At 37.1% G+C, this 20484-nt stretch overlaps 1 protein-coding gene across 2 annotated transcripts; it reads right to left on the minus strand.

The window, feature by feature from the left end:
- On the minus strand, positions 14663-20022 carry LOC109235137 (protein WVD2-like 7). Of its 2 annotated transcripts, none has more exons than XM_019401104.1 (10): positions 19797-20022; positions 19566-19647; positions 17975-18904; positions 17583-17807; positions 17380-17423; positions 17187-17276; positions 17008-17104; positions 16854-16925; positions 16468-16575; positions 14663-15471 (listed from the first exon to the last, which is right to left on the minus strand). In XM_019401104.1, exons 2-10 carry the CDS (start codon positions 19605-19607, stop codon positions 14986-14988), a joined length of 2094 nt encoding a protein of 697 aa, XP_019256649.1. In that variant the 5' UTR covers positions 19608-19647; positions 19797-20022; the 3' UTR covers positions 14663-14985. The 2 variants fall into 2 exon arrangements, with proteins under 2 accessions (XP_019256649.1, XP_019256648.1); XM_019401103.1 differs by having other exon boundaries at positions 17187-17279.

Consider the following 20484-nt stretch of genomic DNA (forward strand, 5'->3'; position numbering starts at 1 on the left):
CTCTTGCATTAGTACAACTCCCATCCCTGTAGAACATGCATCTGTCTCCACAATAAAGGTCTTGGTGAAATCTGGTAGTGCTAATACAGGTGTTGTGGTCATGGCCTTCTTCAGATTCTGAAAGGCCTCTTCTGCAATTTCATTCCATTGGAATGAATTCTTCTTAAGTAGGTCAGTCAATGGCCTACTAATAATACCATAGGATTTCACAAATCTTCTGTAATAGCCTGTGAGACCTAGGAATCCCCTGAGTGACTTGACTGACTTAGGTGTAGGCCAATTCACCATAGATTCTATCTTGGTAGGATCAATAGCTATCCCTTGACCAGAGATTATATGACCCAAATACTCCACCTTATCTTGCCCAAAGGAACATTTGGAAAGTTAAAGTTTTTCCTTCTGTAAAACTTGCAGCACCTGTCTAAGGTGATCTACATGGCTGTCCACTGTTGGACTGTAAACTAAGATGTCATCAAAGAAAACTAGGATAAACTTTCTTAGGAAGGGTCTGAAAACATGGTTCATCAGACCCTGAAAAGTTGCAGGGGCATTTGTTAAGCCAAAAGGCATGACTTTGAACTCATAATGCCCTAAATGTGTCCTAAATGCAGTTTTATAAATGTCAGACCTCTCCATCCTAATTTGATGATACCCAACCCTTAGATCAATCTTGGAGTATATACAAGATCCTTTAAGTTCATCCATCAGATCATCTACTAAAGGAATAGGAAATTTATCCTTTATAGTCATCTTGTTTAACTCCCTATAATCAATGCAAAACCTCCAACTCCCATGCTTCTTCTTCACTAGTAGTACAGGTGATGAAAAAGGAGAATGACTAGGCTGTATAATACCACTATTTAACATCTCATTGACTTGCTTTTCTATTTCATTTTTTTGGAAGTAATTATACCTGTATGGTCTAATGCTCACTGCTGTTGCATCAAATTTGAGAGGAATGGAATGATCATGGCTCCTTTGTGGTGGCAAGGTCTTTGGTTCTTCAAACACATCTGGAAATTCTCCTAGCACTCCACTGATCCCTTGAGGTATGCTTCTCTGTATTTCATTATTTCCAGCAGTAATTGTGAATAGATGAGCCCACAACACTTTCCCTTTCTTAAGGAGCTGTTTCACTCCACTAGCTGTCATGCTATGGAGCTTTCCCTCTTTGGAATATCCTTTAAGGTCTACTCTTTTCCCTTTCACACTCACTTGTAGCCGGTATTCAATGAAATCAAACAGGATAGGATTATGCTTCCTCATCCAATCTACCCCTAAAACCACATCACAACCCCCAATATCCAGTACCCTTAGCTTGTGTTCAAATTCTATCCCCTGACTTTTCCAACTAAATTGAGGGCAAGATTGGTAACTCATCAGGTAGCCCCCATTAGCCACAGCTACCCTCATAGGTACATCATCTTTAACTATGCACCCTAGGTGTTTGGCAGTCTCATTAGCTATGAAACTATTGGTACTTCCACTATCTGCTAATATAGTCAACATGTTCTTTCCATACAACCCCCTAAGCTTGATGGTAGTAGAAGTTATGGTTCCTGAAAGTGCATTGAGACTGATGGCCTCATCCAATACCTCTCCCATCACCTCATTATGCATAGCTTCACCTTCTGTACTTATTTCTGTAATTTCCTCCTCTTGTTCAGTACTTCCAGATAATGTATTCAACTGTCTATTCTTGCACACATGGCCTGGAAAATACCTTTCTCCACATTTGTAGCATTCACCTCTGGCCTTCCTGGCTTCAAACAACTTAGCTCCCGATAAAGTTGTATTAGAACTACCTTCCTTTTGTGAGTTCCCACAACTCTATTAACTGCTGGTGAGTTAGAGCCTTGATACTGCCCCACACTCTTCACACCACTGAACCTATTCTTCTTAGCCATGGTTTCAATCAAATTCTCCTTATGTCTAGCCTTTTCTACAGCATGACTTAAGGAATAGGGATCGAGCATCTTCACAGTATGTCTAATTTCCTCTTTAAACCTTCAATAAAGAACCCTAAAAAGAATTCTTCAGGTATAGTTGGGTATTTTATCAACACCCAAGCCTTTAAATCTTCAAATCTTTCTAGGTATTCATTGACAGTACCTTTTTGTTCTACCCTTTTAAACTCCCCCAATAACTTCAAATTACTATTATCTGAATCATTAAACCTCTTGCAGATTTCCTCAATAAAATCTGACCATCTCACCATTCCCCTACTCAACTGATAAGAGAAATACCAAGATTCAGCTCTTCCATTAAGATGTAGAACAACTGATTCTAATTTCTGTTGTGGGTCTGTAATATGATTGTAATGAAAATACCTTTCACATTTGCGCAACCATGATCGAGGGTCCCCTTCCTCAAAGTGTGGAAATTCCACTCTAGAAGCAAAATTGTTCACCAGATTTCGTCCAGTCTGCTGCTCCATTGGTTCTGATCTCCTCACTCGGCTTCCAGAACCTTCCAATTGAAGACCCTCAGCTGGTGGACTCCCCAATATGCCATCTCTGTGAGAAAAGAGTTTCTCCATCATCACATCGAACTTCCTATTCAGATCATCCATTTTAGAATCAGTGGACTCTAATTTTTTGTTTGTTTCAGTCATGTAACTTTGTAATTGATTCTCCAATTTCTTAATATTCTCTTTAGTTGTTTTAGCTCTCGTCTCTGTAACAATCATGGCGCTAGGATAATGCTCTGATACCAATTTGTTATACCTCAATTCAATTGAACATGTAATAGTAATTCAGAAATGGAAGAACAAATGAAATCTTTATTCAATTGCGAGAAGTATTAATCTCCATTGTTACATGCAACTGCCAGAATGAAAATGAGACTAAGAAATGTAGAAGGAGAAGAACTAAGAAGGAGAAGAAGAATCTAGAAGGAAGAAGTAGAGAGAAGAATAGTGGAAGTGTAACAGAAAAATATCAACTAACTACTTTCTATTGCCTAACTAACTGTATTTATTCATTTCTAATGGGCTGCATGAGAGTTGGTGAGATTGGGCTTTTCACTTGGCCCAAATTTTGCTCCACCCGTCTGTTAAGTGGGTTAAGTGGCCCAGCTCCTCATTACACCATCATCCTTACCCCTTCACTTTCCCAATTCATAATATATCAATTAACGAGACAAAGGTTTGGAGACTAAATTAAGGAGGTCTAGAGTTATGATTTCCCCAATTGTTGATTTTATTAATTGTATGTTTCTTATAGCTTTGACTTAGTTGCTTCTATCAATCATGAACTCTGCAGCTATCATAAATCTCTCTCAAGCAATTATGATAATTTACTAGACGCACTCTCTCAAGCTATGCTAGCTAGATTCACATTACAGTTCACTTAGATCGCACCTGAGGTATCGTTATCTCTAATCCAACCTCTAAACCCTCGGTTATGACTCTCGCCTATACTCCTGGAGTGATGTTGTTCAAACAACTACCTAAATATGCACTCTCTCTCAAGCAGATACATAATAAATAGGAACGGCTAATTGAGGATCCTTTCAATTAACCAAAATCAAAACGTAGTTGAACAAATAGAGATTAACAACCAACTCAAAACTATATTAATATAACAACCAATTCATCCCCAAAAGGTTCCATCAAAACTCTAGATAATAAATTAGCTATTCATAAAAGTATGTGAAAACACAATACTCCAATTCATAACCAACAATAAAATAGGAAGAAGAAGGGGAAAAACTCGTAGTTGAATCTTCCTCCTTGCTCCTAGCGTGTTCTTGCCTCCAAGGGTGTTGTCTAACCCTAAAGTAGTGTCTCTCCCTTCAAAGTGGTATTTTAGGATGTATATATATGACCTAGGGTTGATGATGGGCGGAATTCTTCAATCCAACTTCGGATGGGAGAGCTGGAATCCGCGTCTGCCTTCGCGTCTAGACGCGGACTTTGACGCGGATCCGCGTTTGCCTTCGCGTCTAGACGCGGACTTTGACGCGGATCCAGCTTTTGAAATTCTTCCATTTCGCGAAGCGCTCCGTGCCTTTGCTTCCCTTCGCTGTTTTGTGCCTTAACTTTTCTCCTTTTTCGCGTCCGATTTCGTGCCACGCACGAGAATAGACGAGCTCCCACTCCTTTAATTTCTTCTTTTTGTGTCGAATTGTCATTTTTTGATAATTTATCATCCAAACTCGTTCCTACACATAAGAAACACATAATGAGTATATTTCACTTTGAAAATCATGTAATCTCCCACGACACACACAAGAATTAATATGCAAATATACTCAAAAATTTGCATTTTTCATCATTTATCAACACCCCACACTTAAACTCTTGCTCGTCCTCGAGCAATCAAACTACACTTTTTTTATAGACAGGACCTTTTTAAACAATTCTCCTAACTCATCACACCAAGAGTATTTAAAATAGACTAAGCACAAAAGTATAACATCTTCACCTCAAGATTTGACTCATAAGTATCACGCATTATTCACAACTCACCCAGTTACTCTAACATAGAGGTCACTGACATTACCTTTCCTTCATGAATCAAGTGCCCTCACACAACAAAAGAGAGTAGTTCCACACAATAAAATTTAAGAACACTTAGGAACTCAAGATAGAAAGAATTCACTCACTCTCAGAAATAACATTCATATGCCACAAAAGATGCACCATAAGCTTGCCCGTAGTGTACTACTCCACTAATCGAGCTCATTCAAACTAGGATCAATTAGGACTTTATTTGGTTGTAATGTAGGCTACAGGACGGGTAGGATACATTAGATATAAGAGTGACTATACCTCCCTAAGCACTTTAATACATATACCTTCAAACCCAATACTTATGTCAAACCAAAACTCCACCTTCACATCAATGTATATTACCCCATTCTTCTTTAAGCATACTTACATCAAGAGCCACCACTTATCAAGGAATTTTTTTTCACAACAATCCAACTATTTTATTTATTTTTTTTCAATTCAAGTGGCTCTTACTTTTTTCAAAACAGTGCAGCTTTCTCCTTATTTCATTAGTTCCACTCAAAAGCCAAACCAACCACCCCACACTTTAACTTTTACACAGTTCATAATAATTCAAGTGCTTATGAGAGGTTAAAAGGTTCAAATAGATGATTAATTCAAACAAATGGGTAAGGCTTGTCATGTTGTTGCCAAAGAAACAAGATTACAGGCTCAAAGGGGTTAACTACGATACATAGCAATTAGGTGGGTAAAATATACATATCTGGCTCAACAAAGAAACGCCTATATCACTTCCAAGACTGAACAAAACTGCTATTTCGCTTTGCAAACACATAGGGGAAGTTCTAGGCATCAAATGCAATGCACAGAATATAACAAATCCTTATACACACATGGCACATAACTCACTCAGGATTGGTTTCATCAAGACACTCTAGTCAAAGCAGTAAAGCAAATTTAAGGTACTTATACAAGAGTCAAAAACTGAGCCTAAGCGTCACAACCAAAGTACTCACTATTCTCAAGGCATAACAAAGTCAAGAGATATTGCTTCATTTCAAAACACAACACAATGGCTCCTATTCCTAAAAAAAAACTAACTACACCCGGTTCAAATAAAACCCTTGGAAAAGAACCGCGGCACAAAGAAAAACCAAGGGGTAATTGCTACACTACCTAACAAAAAAAAATCTTTTTTTTTTCTTTAGACTTAAATCCCTCAAGAAAATTGTCTAATAGATCTATCGTCGGGAAAAGTCCAATCTTTTTTAAAAAAAATACTACTTAATTAAACTAATACAGCTAAAGTAGCATGAAAAGTCACCCAGACAATCTCATCACCCCACACTTAAAATTGTGCATTGTCCCCAATGCACAGCATAACCATAAGAGGGTAAGAGAAACTCCCTGGTAGGCCAAAGGCCGAAGCACTAGCAGTTCATGGGGTACTCAGAATTCTCCCAGGCTTGGTCCTTCGTGCGGGTACCTCACACTTAGTTCCAACCATTTGATTTGCTGTTGCATCCTTCCAATACCTTTGCTTTCCATGCTCCTAAAAATAAAAAAAATGACACTACAAAAATAATACAATTAAAAAAAATAAGAAATAAATAAAAGAAAGCAATAAAGCTGGGTTGCCTCCCAACAAGCGCTTGATTTAACGTCGCGGCACGACGCGAATCACTTTTTGCCTCCACCTCGAGCTTATGAATTGAACCCCAAGCTTTGATTCAAGCTTATGATTATGGTCATAGGGAGGTGGAACGAATCTAACTGGCCCAAGGAAATAATGTAGTATTCTGCACTCCTTGACCTTTGTATGAGGTATGTAATCCTGACTTTCTGGCAAGAAGAATTCCAGAATAATGCACCTTGTTCCTCATTCCTTGACTCTTCGATTGGTTCAGATGACTCTATTTCCATATCATCATCCAAACATAATGTGGAAAAATGCTTGGAGTGTGGACCAATGCGCTCAAACACATGAACTTCAGGACTTTCAACATCCTCAACATCAATGATACTAGAGTCAACAAAATTTATATCCTCAAAGTCCTTGGTTGGCTCTAGTCTCACTTCTTCAACATTGACATCCTCAAATTGTAGTTGGCTAGGTTGTTGATGTTCTACTCTGACCTCCCCAATTAACACCTCAAATTCATGCTCTTCTTGGCTGTTATCCTCAATATTGGCTTGTTGAGCATTAAAAGCTCCAACCACTTGACTCAATTGAGCCTCCAACTTGCGAATAGTTGCCTCTTGCCTTTCTATGTGCAATTGTTTCTCATTGTTTTGTTCCAGAAGACACTTTAGCATATCCTTGATCTCCTTCAGGTCCGCATTCCCAGGTTCTTTGTTCCTATTAACTTCACAAGAAAAGGTAGAACCATCATAGTAAAGGGTTGGGGGAAAATAAAAAATATAAGCACAACCATGAAGGTGACCATTTTTACCACCACACACATCACACACATTCCACAAATAATATTGAGTTGGTGCACATAACTCGCTCTCGGGAACGTTTTGAAACTTTTGCCACGGGTGGGTTCCTTTACAATATGTATGGAGATCAATAGTAGAATTATCTACAACTAAATTCCCATAATTCCAAGATTTCATGTTTCTCAAATCAACAGTTATAAAACAAATACCAAGAAAAAACAAAACAAAATAAAAGTTCAAACTTGAACCCTAGCAATACATACAGCTACAACTACACCGTTAGTTCCCTGGCAACGGCGCTAAAATTTGATCACGCCCAACTCTAGTCCTAAAAAGGATAAGCGGTCGCTGCAAATATAATCCGGTCTAAAAGTCCGGAGTCGAATCCCACAGAGAACTAAGGTTTCGCTGTAATTGTTCAATATCGCAAAGAAAACAAGTTTGAATAATTTCTAAATTATAATATTAAGATTTTTATATCTAACTAATTAACCAACAAATACTATAAAACGGTAAAATTATCAACTAACGAGACAAAGGTTTGGAGACTAAATTAAGGAGGTTTAGAGTTATGATTTCCCCAATTGTTGATTTCATTAGTTGTATGTTTCTTATAGCTTTGACTTAGTTGCTTCTATCAATCATGAACTCTCCAGCTATCATAAATCTCTCTCAAGCAATTATGATAATTTACTAGATGCACTCTCTCAAGCTACGCTAGCTAGATTCACATTACAGTTCACTTCGATCGCACCCGAGGTATCGTTATCTCTAATCCAACCTCTAAACCCTCGGTTATGACTCTCGCCTATACTCCGGGAGTGATGTTGTTCAAACAACTACCTAAATATGCACTCTCTCTCAAGCAGATACATAATAAATAGGAACGGCTAATTGAGGATCCTTTCAATTAACCACAATCAAAACGTAGTTGAACAAATAGAGATAAACAACCAATTCAAAATTATATTAATATAACAACCAATTCATCCCAAAAGGTTCCATCAAAACCCTAGAAAACGAGTTAGCTATTCATAATAGTATGTAAAACTACAATACTAAAAATCATAACCAACAATAAAATAGGAAGAAGCAGGGGAAAAACTCATAGTTGAATCTTCCTCCTTGCTCCTAGCGTGTTCTTGCCTCCAAGGGTGTTGTCTAACCCTAAAGTAGTGTCTCCTCTCTTCATAGTGGTGTTTTAGGATGTATTTATATGACCTAGGATTGATGAGGGGCGAAATTCTTCAATCCAACTTCGGATGGGAGAGCTGGAATCCGCGTCTGCCTTCACGTCTAGACGCGGACTTTGACGCGGATCCGCATTTGCCTTCGCGTCTAGACACAGACTTTGATGCGGATCCAGCTTTTGAAATTCTTCCATTTCGCGAAGCGCTCCGTGCCTTTGCTTCGGTTCGCTGTTTTGTGCCTTAACTTTTCTCCTTTTTCGCGTCCGACTTCGTGCCACGCACGAGAATAGACGAGCTCCCACTCCTTTAATTTCTTCTTTTTGTGTCGAATTGTCATCTTTTGATCATTTAGCATCCAAACTCGTTCCTACACATAAGAAACACATAATGAGTATATTTCATTTCGAAAATCATGTAATCTCCTGCGACACACACAAAAATTAATATGCACTTTTCATCATTTATGACACCACCACCCCACCCACATGTAACGCAAGAACAAGGCCTGGCAGAAGTAGCAATGGAGGAAGAAGTAGAAGAACCCCTCAACCTAGCCTTACAGCAAGTCCTAGAATTCTCAAATCTAGACGGGGTAAAGGTGTATCTATTCAGGGAGATGCAGGAGAAGAGGCACGTACTCAACTGTCCCCTAGCACTTTACAAGTGCTCAATGGATATCAGGCCACCACATGATCCAACTGTGGGCAACAGGGCCATGATACTTGTGCCATCTCTACGAAAGAACCCTATCTTTCCGGGAGGGGTGAGGGAGAATGGGGAGGCAGTGAACGGGAATTTAAATCATCCAATGAATCGTCCAACTAATTTTATTATTTGGAATATACGGGGGAGGGAACAATGATAACTTCAGAAGAAATTTTAGGGAGATAATTGATACTCATAGACCCTGCATGGTAACCCTACTGGAAACTAGGATGCTTAATCATGAACAATGGCTTGAGGATTTTGGATTTTCTGAGATAATCGAGGTTCCAGCGGAGGGACAGTCGGGAGGTATGGTTGTTATGTAAAACCATGAGGTGGTCACAATCCACAATTTCATTCGTAGGAACTAGGAAATCCATGCTACAATTGAGGTACTATCCATTCGCAAAACTTGGTTATTTTCGTCTGTTTATGCTAGCACTAATTACCAATATAGGAATATTTTGTGGAATAACATAGAAAACATCTCTAACAATTATAATGGGCCTTGGTTGATCGGGGGTGATTTCAATGATATCTTAGGTTCAAATGAGAAATATGGGGGGAGACCTATTAATAATAATAGGGCAAAATATCTTATATCAAAGATTTCAAATTGTAACCTAATGGACTTAGGTTATAAGGGGTGTAAATACACTTGGTCAAATCATAGACATTGAAATAAAGGACTAATTATGGAAAGATTGGACAAAGCTCTAGGAAATAAAAAATGGTGTGATCTATTTCCAAACTACTCTATAATTCATCTCCCTAAAACCTACTCAGACCACAATCCTATTTTAATAGAGCTAATCCCTAGAAGTAGACATAAACATGTACAATCTTTCCGTTTAGAGACTTATTGGTGCAAACACCCTGATTTTCAAAATCTTATTAAATCAAGCTGGCTTGGCAATGACTATTTCAGGGCCAGCAAATCCTTTATTAATAGTGTTTAATCCTGGAAAGATAGGACCTTTGGAGATATAATGAGAAAAAAAGAAAAGAAAATTAATAGCAAGACTCCAAGGTATCCAAAATTCTAGGAACTACACTAGTAGCACCTTCCTCCAAAATCTAGAGAGCACTCTTAAGAATGAATATAATTACATTCTCAAGATTGAAGAGGATTATTGGAAACTGAGGTCTAGAATAATGTGGTTAAATGATGGGGATACGAATACCAAGTTCTTCCACATATCTGCCTCAAATAGAAGAAGAAAAAATAAAATTACTTATTTTAAGGATGAGGCAGGAAATTGGATCAATGATCATCAACTAATCACTTCTCATATTTTAAACTACTTTACAACAGTTTTTACATCCTCACATACATGTACTCATTGGAAGGACTTAGGGTTAACAAATTCTAGCTATACTATTATTGACCTTAAATCCCTAGATAATCCTCTATTAGATAATGAGGTCAAGAAGGCTATATTCTCCTTCAAACCTTTCAAAGCCCCGGAGCTAGATGGACTTCGCCCTTTTTTCTATCAGAGATACTGGAATATCATAGGACAGTCAGTTACTAAGTTTTTCCATGATATTTTTCAATACGCAGGTAATTCCTAAGGAAATCAATAAAACATACCTTTGTCTGATCCCTAAAGTGCCAAATGCTAACAACATTAAAAACTTTAGATCTATTGGCATTTGTAATACTATCTACAAGATTATTACCAAAATTCTTGCAAATCGTCTCAAATCTTTCCTAGACAAAATCATAAGTCCCTTCCAAGCTGGCTTCATGAAAAATAGAAGAGCCTCGGATAATGCTGTAATAATCCAAGAATTAATTTCTAACCTAAAAAAGTCAAGGGCAAGCATGGCCATATGATATTAAAAATCGACTTGGAAAAGGCCTTTGACCATATAGAATGGTCTTTTGTCTATCGTACCATTAGGTTTTTCAACTTTCCACCAAAATTCTCTAACCTACTTCTTAGTTGTATCTCATCAAGTTCTATTGCAACCTAGTAAATGGTTCTACCACAACTTTTTTTGAACCTAGCAGAGGAATTAGGCAAGGTGATCCTCTATCACCTTACATATTCATCCTTTGTCTAGAGATGCTATCTAGGTAAATTGAAAATCAGGTCGACATTTGCAAATGGGATCCAATCACCATAGGAAGAAAAAGCCCTAACTTCTCCCATTTATTTTTTGTAGATGACTTAACACTAATGGCTAAGACAAACGAAAAATCATGCTATACCATTAAAACAGGTCTAGAATTATTTTGTTCATTGTCTGGTCAAAACATAAACCATTCCAAGTCAAAAATCCTATTCTCCCAAAGCTGCAACCCTACCATCACAAAAAGTATAATCAATATATTAGGTATTAAGAGAAGTGAAAACTTTGGTACATACTTAGGTTTTTCAATTCTAAATAAAAATCCAAAGCTAACTGATTACCAATTTATAATTGATAAAATGAGGACAAGACTTGCCTGTTGGAAAATGAGATTCATTAATATAGCTGGGAGAACCACCTGGCTCAATCATGCCTCAACTCTATACCTAACTATTACATACAATATACTCTACTCCCAAAAAAGACCATTAAGAAGATTGACAAAATTCAAAGGGACTTTATTTGGGGTACGAATGAGAATAGGAAAAAACTTTACCTAGTAAAATGGATAAATGTCTGTCAACCAAAGTCTTCGGAGGGACTGGGCATCCATAGTGCAAATATAACGAATTTGACTAACCTAGCTAGTCTAGTTTGGAGACTTCTTATACAGGCTACCTCTCCTTGGGCAAGGCTGATTATTACTAAATATGGAGGGAGTTGCTCTAAAATAAATCAATCCTTCATCTGGAAGGCTATCATTAAAGGATGGGAGTTATGCTCTAAAGGAATCACATGGTCACCCCACCTAAATTCAAACTAAACATTTGGGATACAAGATGGATCCCTAACTCCAAAAACCTAAGAAGTCTAATTTAAGGTTCCATTATGCCTGAAACTTACAATCTTAAAATCAGAGATATTTATACCAATAGCAAATGTTTCTCACAAAACTATCGGTGGATATTCCTTCTGAAACTCAACAAAACTTCCTTAAGGTCAAAATACCCTTAAATGATATTCCTATATGGTCTCTTTCATCCAAAGAAATTTTTACTACCAAAAGTTGTTATAATCTTATTGAACCAATTATTAAAAATCAGTTGGACTATGATTGAATTTGGTCTTTATCATGCCCAAATAAGATAAACAAAAATTTATGGCAATGTCTCCATAACAGGCTACCTTGTAGGAAATACCTAGCCCGGGTTGGAATCAATATTGACCCCCTATGTCCTATGTGTGATATGAAAGAAGACGAATCTATCATTCACATTTTTCTCACTTGCAAAGTAAACAAAACATTTTGGGATATATAATTTGGGTGGGGTTACATTTTATGATCCCACAAGGGGGCACTTGCTTGCTCAATTAAGAAATCAAGTTTACTCTATGAGACACAGCCTACTCGAATAGAATTATATCCTCCCTTTCGCCCTATGGGAAATCTGGATTAACAAAAATGAAAATAATCAAAACAACTCGAGGCACGCTATTAACATAAACAATATTATTCAAAAAGTTGTGAAATTCAAGCTTCTTACGGAAAATAATACGCTGCCCATTGAAAGGATTCAATTACAAATAAAGTGGCAAAACCCCCAAAAGGATGGTACAAATTAAATGTTGATGCTAGTCATAACAACTGCCAAAGTGGATTGGGGGGGAGTATTCCGCAATGCACATGATCACTGGATTGTTGGATTCACAAAGTCCATACAAGCCAGGGGCTCTTTGGAGGCAGAACTAAAGGCAATAAGGGAAGGACTCAAAATAGCCCATGAGTGGGATTTATTCCCACTGGAAATAGAGACAGATTGTGCAGAGGCAATACAAACTATACAATGTGGTAGTAGACTCTTTGATAATGTTGTCAATATTTGCAGGTCGTTAATGCACCAAGGGAAGGTGACCCTCCTCTAGCACACATTTAGGGAAAGCAACACTGTAGCTCACACCATGGCTAAGTTGGGAAGGACTCCAGGAAGGAAGAAAAAAGTTTTTGTATCCCCTCCCAAGTTGTTTTTAGTTCTGTTAAGTATGATGAGGACAATCAACGTTGTTTTGTTAAATACCTATCTATGGATGCTTGCAATAGATTAGCAAGCTTAGGAAATCAATGTGTCCTAAGCGGGTAGGCCATGATGTAACAAACATTACGTAATTTTAATATATATGTTTTCTGTTTGCTCAAAAAAAAAAAAATATCAAGAGCTAAACCCAGGCACTATCAATTACCATAATTCTTCTTATATATATCGAAGCGACGAGAAAATACATTAATAGCTCTAGTGAAAGATCATCTAATTAGAACACTTTTCATACAAACGCAAAAAAGCAGTTTCCTCAGTACTGCGTTCGGTCCAATTATTTTATTTTGTTTTTACTTTATTAGAGGAAGGTATTTATAACTCTATTGGTTCTCTTTTAATTTGTGTCTGTTAGTAAGAATGAGAAGTGTAAATTTTTTTTTTGCAATGTCAGGTCATTTTAAAAGATAACTAAATGTGACTGCTCATATTCGGTGAAATTAATTACTAGAAACTAAAACAAATGACCTTCTGTAACGGGGGCGGATGCAATGTGGCAGTTACGGGTTCAATTGAACCTATAACTTTTGAGGTGGAGTAAAAATTATGTGTAAAAATTTATTAAAATTGCAAAAATAATAGATATGAACCCACAACTTTAAAAATATAATGAGTTCAATATTAAATATTTTTAAAGTTGAACCCATAGAGTTTAAATCCTGAATCCACCTCTGTCTATAACGTATTAAATTATAAGGCGAATCTTTCTTAAAATAGGTTTAACTCTTATATACACAGGTAGTGGAGCTACATACTGGTCAAGAAAACCAAGGGAAGAAAAAGCACCACAATAATCATCTGTTTCTTTTATTTATGTTTTTCTATCTATTCTCTATTCATTTATTTTTTCCTTTTCCCCCTTTATGAAGTGTAATAAGGTGCAAAATTAATAATTGAAGAAATTAATGGACACAGACAGGCTGTGAGAGATTTATATGGCCGTCGGAAGAGAGTGATATTTCGTCTAGTAGCCTAAGGTGTTCAAAGGTCACTATCTCATAAAATATTTGTTTTCCCACTATGGTTTGCCATTAAAGACTTGAGAGAAATACAAGATATTAATCTCATGTTATGGCATGATTTGATGGGATGATTTGCATGTGATGTACACCCTAAAATAAGTTAATATTTAATGAAGAGACTTTATAAGTATTTAATTGTAAGAAATGAACGGCTGTGCTTTCGTGACTTGTCTATGAGAGATACCAATCAACTACCAACAATGGTGGTCCTATTACTATATGATTAACAGAAAACTGCAGCCCGGTGCACTAAGCTCCCACTATGCACGAAATCCAGAGAAGAGCCAGACCATAAGGGTGCACTAAGCTCCCACAATGCGGGAGTCCAAGGAAGCCCAGACCACAAGGGTGCACTAAGCTCCCACTATACGCGGGGTCCGGAGTAGGCCGGACCACAAGGGTCTATCGTACGACGCAGCATTACCTGCATTTCTGCAAGAGGCTGTTTTTCCGACTCGAACCCGTAACCTTCTGATCTCATGGCATCAACTTTACCAGTTACGCCAAAACTCCCCTGCCAAAGCTCCCCTACAACTATATGATTAACAGTTTTAAGATAAAACAAAAAAAAAAAAAAAGAATTGGAGTTGCCTTTCCTTTTTATACTAAAGGTGTTTTTCTTTGGGGGAGGAAAGGAGGGGGTAAGGTAGGGAAAGGAAATCTAATAAGACCAATAACTGAACTGAAATTTAACATCTTATTTAGTGTGTTAATATTTAGTAGTACAACATTCATGGTATTTCAAGAACTTGGCTTAAAGAGGTCCATAATTATTTCTCTATCCAAACTACACATAGTTACAGACTGCTTATCTAACAGAAATGCTAACCTACACTAAGTATATCGTCTCAAGATATGTGATCCATCATCTTTGCTATGTTGAAAAGATGAGAGAATTCACACATTACAATCTGATTTAGGAGCAAGCTCGCCGTGTCTTCTTCATATGTGATCCATCTTGCAGACATGATGGGTTTTATAAGACGTAGAAGCTGATGCATCTACGAAGCAACGCCAACAGCTAAATGGCCCATTCTTGTACTTCTGCTCAAATCCATACTTTTAATATCCTTTCTCATTGCAACATTTCCCAATCCTCGCACAACAGTCTTTGTTTTCTCCTCAGCTTTGAAGCCCTTGTTCCCTCTACTCGTATCTGGTGTTTTCGGTCTTGGAGAATTCACAACCTGCTTTTTCTCTTGCTCCCTCTTTGGAGCTACTGATCTATTCGATCTGGTCTGTCGAGAAGTTTTGCTTGTTGGAGCTGAAGATGGCACACTGCTGTCTGACAAATCTGCTGAACGATGATTGGTTACTTCTGAGACCTTTGGTGAATCGGCCACATTCAGATGTTCATTAGTGGAACAACTGCTATCCATTTCTGCCGCTGAACAAGGAAGAATGTTCTCTGTTGCACTAGTAGCTCTAGTCCCTGGAGATGAAAGCCTGCTCTGTGATTTACTTGATTTAGTCTTACTTGCTAACTCCTGGAAAATCAATCAAAAGATCAAGTTATATGATTGGGACACCAAAAGCGAGAGGGAAAAATAATCACTAATTGGAAGGATAAGGATGACGATTAACGGATAAACAAGTCCAGACAAACTCACGAGCAAATACAGACAGATAATTAGCAAGACTTTTTTCCCTTTATATAAATAAGGAGAGAGATCAAATAGTTTCAGTCTACTTTCAGATCATATAGCTAGAGATGGAAGATTATCAATACTAACTGCCGTCACATCAATGAAAAAAAAGTTTGGCATACAAGTGGTTGGCCTCTCATGTAATCACATCCGCATGAGAGGGTAATATTCACTATGCGTGCAGCGTAATCTTCACTATGCATTGAGCTTTTAGCATTGAGAGGATGTTAGAAAGTCAAAGTTAACGGCCATCTTTTCAACAATGCCATTCCAGAAACTAACATGTGACACATCTAAAGCCTTTCTCGGGTAAAGCAGGTTTAATTTGAATCAAACCTGTTCCTAGTATTCACCTTTATCACCCATACCCGACGAGATTGAAACTAAAAAGTTCCCAAGGAAGTATACTGCTTATCACTCATACCTAATAGCATTAAAATAGGCCCTAAAGGATATCATAATAGGACCAAGGTACAAGATGCTCTATTCCGTATTTTAGTGTCTATGTTACCCTTAATCAAGGATAGCAAGATAGAACTTCCCAATTCTTATTTTTTCAGAAAGGTCAAGTCGGTTGTCCAACTCTCCAAGAAAGGGGATTTGCGTCGTATAAAAATGACAGGAAAGTGCTTTCTACTATAACCAGTAAAACAGGCTTGTAAACATATTTTCTCAAGTTTTACTTCCATGTGAGAATGGTATGCCGAAGTGCATGGTTTTGATGCATCCTAGTTTCAACACAGGAAAATAGAAAATAACAGAATAATTAGGTATACAACAGTGAAAAGTGAGTTTTTGGGTCTCTGAATAATCTCATTATTTGTGATTTGTTAATACCTTGTTTCTTTCTGGCCGACGACCAGGTTCATGGTAGAAAGCAGGCATTGGAGTGGCTTTGAAATTGAGACTTCTCCGCAGCTGCTTGAGCTCTGCTTCTTTCTTTACCTAAAGATATCACAAAGTAAATCAAACTAATTATCATTAATCAGCTACCAATCAACAAAAGTTGCCATCTAAACCATAACTACATTTGACATATATTACAATTTACAAGTCTAAACAGATAGCAGAAAATAAAAAATAAAAAAAGAGAAGAAAACCTAACAGAATATATACCAATGATCTTTTAGAACTAGCATTCGACAGAAAGCAGCCTAATGATTCTCTATATTAATCTACACCTGTTTAGAACAGTCACAAGAATCATTGCCCGACTTTATTACCTGAGTTCTTGCTTGGAGCTGATGTTTTTCTGCCTCTTTCGCATGCATTTTCTCCTCTAGCTTCACAAGGAACTGAAATCAATATCAAAAACTTTTTAAAGGTTATATATGACTTTTAAACTTTATCGAATTGACACAAGAAACCGGTCCTTGCCTCTTTCCTTTTCTTGGCGCGCTCTTCACTCTTGAAACTGAAACCAGATCCATTCTGTTTCATGCCTGGTTGACTTGAATTCGCACTCTGCTTATCCCTAAACAACAACAATATGCATAAGATAAATGCTGATGAACACAATATGTACTTAAAGATCACAATTTTACCACGATATAGACCTGTTTACACTTTGATATACTCTTTGGCTAACTTTCTCTGTACAGAAAGCACGAGAAGCGACCACCTTTTTTGCTCTCGGATCTTGTTCACTGCTACATTATTCAATAACAACGAGATAGGGAAAATTAGGATGAATCAGTGGGACCAAAATATCCTAAATTTTCAATATGGAAGACATAATTAGCAGCATACCTTTTCTGTTGATTAAGTACATTAGCTTTTGAACCTGAAGAAACCTATATAAAGCAAGCCACATGTTACCATCAATTTAATAATAGAAGAAGAATAAGTTTAGCAATGGAGCAATAAGTTCCAAAGCATTGACATAGCAGGGCTTCCTCCTCCATATAGATATTCAATCTGAAGATAACACTAAGCCTAAAACTGATAACAACCTCTGGTTTTGGCGTTCTGGCAGTTGGACGCAAATGGAGAGCGTTCAGAGCTTCCAATCCGGGCTTTTCTCCTTTTTGTGTCAAGGAAACATCGCTATGCCTTCTATTTGGTTTTCTTGGAATGTCTTTATATGCTTGTTTTGAGATAGTCCCCTTGCCATTAGCAACATTAACTTGCGACAACGTTCTGGATTTTGCATCTCTTGATCGAGAAGTAGTCCTCACCTGCAACATAGGCACAGGGGAGTCTACATAAAGGGGAGATAATTTTCTGCTGTAGAAGAAGACTACGAATGCTATTATTTAAAATAGCTTAGTACAGTAAGCAAGCAGGATCGGCAACTGCTGTAAAAACAGAAGATTAATAATAACAAATGCTAAAAGAGGTGTACCTTCGAAGATGAACTTCGTTGAGGTTCTGAACAAACACTACCATCTTTCTCAGTGGTGTGAGCATTAGAGGACAGATCAACAGAGTTTGATGAAAACTCCATACTGTTATCTTGGTCTTCTGGTCTCTCTTTCACTTCAATATCAGGTACAGGATCATCAACAACTGAATTTTCAGCATCGAGATGATATTTTGCTTCTGCTTCCAGATGCTCAGAAACACTTTGAAGTACAGGGGAACTGTCGGTGGCATGTTCATTCTGAGGTCCGGAATGGAGAATTATACTATCTTCTCCGTCAAATTCAGTGACTTCGACGTGTCCGCTGTTTGATCCATCAAAACTCTCCACGAAGCGTGCAGAATGACCAACCTCATTCACTCGCTCAAAGTCCCCATCATAACCTGTATTCTCAGTGACATCATTTTCACTAGCTTGATACTTCTCACTCGTCGATAAATGGGCTGATCTATCATGATTTTCGTCAAAACGTGCAGAATGGCCAGCTTCACTAACACTATCAAAGTCCCCCTCATAACCTGTATGTTCCGTGAGATCATTTTCACTAGCTTGATACTTGTCATTATTCAGTAAATGGGTTGACCTATCATGATTTTCATCAAAGCGAACAGAACCGCCGACCTCATTAACATGCTCAAAGTCCCCCTCATAACCTGTATTCTCAGGGCCATCATTTTCACTAGCTTGAGACTCGGTCCCGTTCTGCCACTCAGAAGAGCTCTGGCTTAGAAGTGCTCTCCTTCTAAAACGCGCCTCAAAATATGCTTTCTTCTCAGTTACAGAACCTGGCTTGGAGTATTTCTCAACCTCTTCAAGATACCTGTTATGTGTGAAAGAAGACCTCCTCTCCCAACATAAAGCTTCATTCTCAAATCTACCGAATGAGATAGATCCCGATTGCCACGAATCTGCCTGTCAATTTTGGTAATGTAAATCAAGACCACAATCTTACGACAGAAAAACTGTCTCCTCTCCAAAGCTTCAGGAAGCAGAACCGACTTATCATATATTTTATAGAAGCTTTATAGATTTAGTTCTCATGTCTCAACTAACATACTTATATGGCTAATATTTGTGATATAACGAAACTCTCACGTTAAAAGGGGTTCCGAAACTCCAAACTACTCCAGAACAAAGTTCATTCTTTTGCACTAAAAGTTTCTTTACATAAAGCATCAATCTATGAACAAGCAAGCAACTTAGCAATTTTTATATCATTTCATGGAATTGATTAGGATCCATAACTACTAAATCTATAGATATTAACAAGTAATAAGCAAGACTTTTCACATCAACAAAACACAAAGAAGTTACTAAAAACATTCAGTAACCGCCTCAAACCGCCTGAGTAAAAAGGTCCAAATCTAACATATGAAAAGTGATTATATGCATCTTCTTAATCATAATTAATCATATTTAATTCCAAATACAGATAGGCTGATACTGAAACACCAAACCAATAAACATAAAGATTCCAACTTTTTCTCAAAATTCATATTTAATCATATTCAACTAATGAATGTACGAGAGTAACAAATTGTAAGATCCAAATGGAATAAACACACAACTTTACCTGAAAACTAAGCCTAAAGGGTTCTTCAATATGACCTGCCATTTCTAAACTGATCCTTTTAAAGCACCTCCATAAATATTATCTGCAATTTTTCAACAACAAAATCTTTAAATTCTGAAATATAACACAACATTACTTAAAAATATACAGACCCTTTTCATTATTTAATACATAAACATCATAAAATTGGACCAACATGAAATTTACATATAGAAAGAGCAAGAAAGTTACAAGCTTTGAGGAAATTGTGGCAGAATCTTGAAAAGGGGTAGTCGAAGAAGCAAATTTGGATCAATTTCTTTGGTAAAAAGTGAGAAATAATCTGAAAGAAAACGTGTTAAGAGTATAGAAGAATCACTACTTTGCTTTGAAGAAGGGAGTTTTAACAAAGATTTAAGAGACTGAGAAGGACCGGTAGTTAAATGGAGTGAATATGAAATGTTGAAAATTTTCTAATATAATTATTTTTGGATTAAATAACTAATTAGTAGATCTTAAATCGAACCGAAAACATGGAATAGGAAAAGAAAAGGTTGAATTGCAGTTACGTCCTTCTTGTTTAGCAATATTATTAAACAAATCCAACAAGTTTGTAAGTCATACCTACCTCACTAGTTTTTCTATGAAAGAAAAAATGGTTAGATCAAAGAAGGCAAATTTACTCTTTATTATATTTTACTTTTTTCTCCTTCTATTTTTGTATCATTTTGTTTTCGTCTTTCTTGAGTCGAGGGTCTATCGGAAACAACCATTCTACCTTCAAAGTAGTAAAGTATGTGTACACATTACCTGTCCCAGCCTCCACTTGTAAAATTACACTAAATTTTGTTATTGTTGTTGAATAGTCCTACAAATATTAAAAAATACTAAACAATAAATATTTTCGATTATGGAAAATCAAAAAAGATATATTATGTAG

Source organism: Nicotiana attenuata, chromosome 12 (assembly GCF_001879085.1).
Source record: "Nicotiana attenuata strain UT chromosome 12, NIATTr2, whole genome shotgun sequence".
NCBI lineage: Eukaryota > Viridiplantae > Streptophyta > Magnoliopsida > Solanales > Solanaceae > Nicotiana > Nicotiana attenuata.

Coding starts and splice junctions, on each gene's coding strand:
- LOC109235137 (XM_019401103.1), bottom strand. CDS start 19,607: ATGGCAGGTCATATTGAAGAACCCTTTAGGCTTAGTTTTCAG. Junction 18,905..19,565: donor CCTTTAGGCTTAGTTTTCAG/GTAAAGTTGTGT, acceptor CAAAATTGACAG/GCAGATTCGTGGCAATCGGG. Junction 17,424..17,582: donor CCAGAACGCCAAAACCAGAG/GTTGTTATCAGT, acceptor TGCTTTATATAG/GTTTCTTCAGGTTCAAAAGC.